The sequence below is a fragment of the Phodopus roborovskii genome, unplaced genomic scaffold (genome assembly GCF_943737965.1).
Source record: "Phodopus roborovskii unplaced genomic scaffold, PHOROB, whole genome shotgun sequence".
NCBI classification, from domain to species: domain Eukaryota; kingdom Metazoa; phylum Chordata; class Mammalia; order Rodentia; family Cricetidae; genus Phodopus; species Phodopus roborovskii.
This window is the reverse complement of record NW_026126516.1, coordinates 3,855,401-3,860,000: the sequence shown is the minus strand read 5'-3', so window position 1 is coordinate 3,860,000 and position 4,600 is coordinate 3,855,401. Positions and strand designations below refer to the sequence as shown.

The window sequence follows — 4,600 nt, the reverse complement described above, 5'->3', positions numbered from 1 at the left end:
CGGACATGGGACCCTGCTAAATTAAAATAACCACATCTCAGAATGCATATATAAAGCCATCCAGGACCTCCAGTCACTGCTTGAGGCAGGAAAGGCTTCTGAGAACTCCTGTACTGGCAGAAATTTGATGAACGTCAACTCAACAAGCCTTTACAGCTGCTCTGGGCACAAGGGCTTAGTCCACTGGATATTACAGAGGATTTCTCCAGCCAGAACAGAGAGAACCTTATGCAGATGCTGCGATTGATGTTATGGTCAGCTGTGGTAACACGCAGTCTCTTTCCTGGTGGACTAAACTGACTGACATTAAACATCTAGGCTAGCCATAGCCTTACCATACAAAGCTATCCTGAATTCAATAAGGTTGCATGAATGCATAGACACCAGACAATTAGCATTCTAACAGAATTTTGCAAAATGGTGCCACCTAGTCCTGCCCAATGTCTCATTCTTCTTGCCTCCAATTCCATAGTTTGGAGAAGTCAGACATGAGTCCCAGTACCCAGATTTTTCTTCCTGTTTCTTTGCAAGAATCTGAGTTCTGGAAACAGCAAGTAATTCTAGGCATAAAAATTATATAAATGCAAGGGGAACCACCTTGTTTGTGGTACAGATGTTTACTAGTAATAATCAAAGAGCCAAAGACTTAGTTCATCTCATGTGGCTTAAACTTTCTACTACTTTTTTAAGAGGAAAGAATGTAAATATGATTGGAATGGATGGAGCTGACAGTAGCTAAAGGAGTTCTAGCATGCTTCAATATATAGAACAAAAGTTAAAAGTTTGGTATTTCAGTTTTTTGAATTAAAAATAAAAAGCTTCAGTGGGCATAGGGAGGAAAGAAAATTCATAGGTTCAGACCCAATAGCTGACCTGTAAATATTCCTATGCAAGTCCAATCCACGATACATCACATTCCTCAATGTTCTTTCCACACCTGTATGTCTTGTGCACTTATGCACTACCTATATGTGCACAGAGTCTGCCAGCCCTGCTCTGATCTACCACCCACAGCTACCTTCTGAGTGCAAGGTGGAACTGAGACAGCTGGGAACCTATTCCCATCACTTCAGTTCGGCTCCATTTAACAAAAGTTCTGAATGGATGCCAAGTCTCTAATACTAAACACTCCCTGATCTCACAGACAGCCGAAATCACTCTATGGCTTTATATCAGATGCTAGCATTCCCAAAGGCAAAATCAAGTTTTTATTAAGAAGTATCCCTGATGTGTGACAATAACTAGAGAGCAGCAGCATGGCACAGGTATCCCAGCGTGTGTTGTGGATTAAGATCACCAATGACCTCATGACTCCAAAATTACTAGATATACGACACTGAGCAGCTTATTGAACTGCTCTTGTGACTTGGTTTCATTATCTGTGAAATGTGTACAGTTGTACCCTTATCTAGTTACAAGGGGTTAAAGGAAAGGCCACACTTAAAGAGCTTAGAGCAGAACTTGATATGAAGAAATATAGCTATCATAACATAATGTTGCTATGGTGATGATAGCCCTTTTAAAATGAACTATTCTCAGTTTCAGAACTCTTCTCCAACAGCCACAAGAACAGACTACCGAAATGCCAGTTTCACCATGAAGATGCTGTTACCCCTGACCTCATCATAATGATCAAAGCAGAACCCTCATACCCTGCAGACATAACTCAAAACAGTAGCCTAAATTTCTCAACTTGTTGACACAATTGCAAACCCCTGAGTTGCACACTTTGAAGCCAACAAAGTTGTCACCGTTTCTTCACAAATGGATGGAGGGAAGCATCCCTCACTTTGGGTTCCAATATGGGGGAAAATTTCCCTTAGCAGTCCCCAGCCTCAAAGGCAAAAGGAGAATTTAAAAGAACAGAGTAGGATGCCTCAGTTCACATATTCATCTGATTATTACTATGAAAACCTGGCTAAACTATTCTATGCCATTTGAAAAGGGGAAATGGCCTGCTCCAGGCCAACTATGGGAGACTGACAGACATCATGAACCTGATAGATAGAATCCCTCCACACTAGGACAGGGATACCAAGGATTCTAAGTGTCAGACAATATTCAAAACAAAGAAGAATGATAGCGATGCGAAGACCAGAAACTGGCTGGCTGTGTGCAGGATGTCCCTCTCTGTGAGTGTCAGCCTGTCTGCACACAAGCGTCAGGGCACTGGAAACTCCAAAGTATGTCCTCCCCATAGTTGACTTAGAACTCTTGCTGTTATCTAAATAACAGAAGTGGCAGTGAGTCCCAAGACAGATTCAAAGAGGGGTTGTGGCAATGGGGAGACCAAGTGCTGGGGTGTAACCATCAGTGAAATCTTCTGAATTCTTCAATTCTATTTGTCAAAGACAGCTAGACTGCTGGAAAAGGCTCATCTTTGCTTGTTAGTATTAGTGGCAAGTATAAAGGAGAGTGGTCCCTCGGGTGAAAGGAGCTCCTGCAGAGCTGCTCCCTTGTCCTCATGACACTAAATATCAGTTGTGACACACAGGATGGAAGCAACTGCTGTCACTGCACTGATCTGAAAACCAGGACATACTAGCAGCAAGTCTAACCCACCATGTAACTCTCCATTTCTTTTAGACTCTAAGTGCTCCTTGGTCTCAATTTTAAAGACTCAAATCTCACTTTCTTAATCTTGACGAACTGTGTCAAACACACTTTTTTTTTAATCATTTGTAGATTTCCCAAAAATAAAAAAAAAACCCTGAGCTGAGGAAGCAGGCCACAACCCTGCTGCCCTTGTCTCCAAGGATGCTGGGGTCTGATCTGCTAGACACACCCAGAGGGTTGGAGTCCAGACTCTTCTGACAGAACACTAAGGCCTGTCAAGACTTTCAGTCCAGTGTGAAATTAGGTCCCAATAAATTCAGCAGTACTACCAAATAGTTCTCTCAAAGTCAAGGTTATGTAAGGCTTACCTTAACAAGGTTTGGGAAAAGTACTTCAGGGTGTTTGCGATATCTGTTCCTGATGGTACTGGATAAATGTTGTGGAGAACTCTGTTATGATATTCCTGCAAGTACCGGATCTTGGAAGCAACTAGATAAAAGCAAAAAGAAAAAAAAAAGAAGAAAGAAAAGAACCTTCTTGTAATATGTATCAAACACACGGTGAATAATTATGTATGAGAAGTCAATCCATATTTTTAAAAACACATGTAAGTTTTTACTGGAATTTCATGATAGAAACACTAATACAAGACAGTAATTTCTTATAACTGCATTCAACAATGAAAATTATTTTTACTTTCTGGATTAATAGCCCTATACAAACTATCTATTCTTTTTTCAATCATTAAGGAAAGCATTATTCTAATCCTTTCTAGTTATCTCCAAATTTACTTCCTGTTATCAAAAATAATAAACATAAGTCTCTGTTACTAGAGAGTTCTAGTTAATATCAAGGAGAAAAAAAACTCTAAAATTCCCTGAAAAACAAAAATGTGTGTCCACTGTATAATAGCATCAATTAAAATCAGGTCTTCTTTAACTCAGTAAGTGATCATGAAAGTGTGTTTAACAAATGCTTAACTGTATGAATATGCTAAGAGTATATTTACTTGGTGTGTATCAAGTAAGAATACAATGATTGTGTGGTAATAAAAACACAAACAATAAAGGTCACATTGTCCTTCCAATGAATTGCATACATTAGGAGCCATCCTAATAGCTTTCTGAGATTGGCTTCCCAGTCTCAAGACAGGAGGGACTAGATGTGTAGTTACCCTCCTACACCTACCTGGAGTCATCAGCATTGTCCACATTCCTGACCTGACCTTTGACCTGGCTGTAGTGAATGGCCCAGCTCTAGTCATTCCTCTTTGCAAATCCCAAGGAGCCATGATGATCAACGTCTCTCTGGTCTCCTCTTCCACAGTTCTCAACACTGTCCGTTTGTCCTTTCAATCTTTAAAGGCTACCCAAGGAGCCTCTTAGGTGGTATGGCTCACTGTCAGCGATTAGTAGAAGACATATGAAGTCCCGGAGAAGCAAGGCTTTGCTGTTCCCAACAGCCAGCAGGAATAAGCTCCTGGATGGATCTAACTGAAATGCTGGCTTAAGCAACTTAAAGAAAGTCAAAATGCTTTTGACAGGTGTGGGACGGAGAACCACAGAATAAAAAAAAAACAGCAGAACATGGAGATTCTTAGAGCTCTTTTCCCATAACCACTTCATTTTAAGACGGGAAAATGAGGCACGCGGGTGGCTAGCAGTAGAGCTGGGCTAGCCATTCGTTCTCCTGACTCATGAGCCAGTGCTCTTTCCGCTACGACACTCGAGAATACAGTTCTGAGATTGAGCCAGCAAGCACACAGCAAGAGTTCATTACACAACATCAAGGCAACTGTCAGCAGTTGTTGGGCTAATCACTATTCTACAGTCTACATGTTCCATCTATTGGACTTGCCTTTTCTCCTCTCTACTTCTGGGCATTCTCCCAGAGAAGTAAGTTTACATTGCAGATAGATGCCCTTGGGTTTGTACAACACATCATCTCCAAAGACAGCAACAACTTTAATATCTATTGTTTCATTTAACCCATGGTCCCATGGTATTTAGTTATAAACAATTTTTTTCTGAGATAAACTATAAAT

General features: G+C 40.7%; 1 protein-coding gene across 1 annotated transcript in view; it reads right to left on the bottom strand.

Moving 5' to 3' along the window:
- Positions 1-4,084, bottom strand: part of Unc79 (unc-79 homolog, NALCN channel complex subunit) — a 191,916-nt gene extending 187,832 nt beyond the window's left edge. The window contains exons 1-2 of the mRNA XM_051196519.1: positions 3,745-4,084; positions 2,925-3,045 (exon numbers count right to left, since the gene is read on the bottom strand). Of these exons, the coding sequence (XP_051052476.1) occupies positions 2,925-3,045; positions 3,745-3,847 (224 nt within the window). The 5' untranslated portion in view covers positions 3,848-4,084. The remainder of the gene's footprint in view (positions 1-2,924; positions 3,046-3,744) is intronic.
- Between the last annotated feature and the right edge of the window lie 516 nt (positions 4,085-4,600).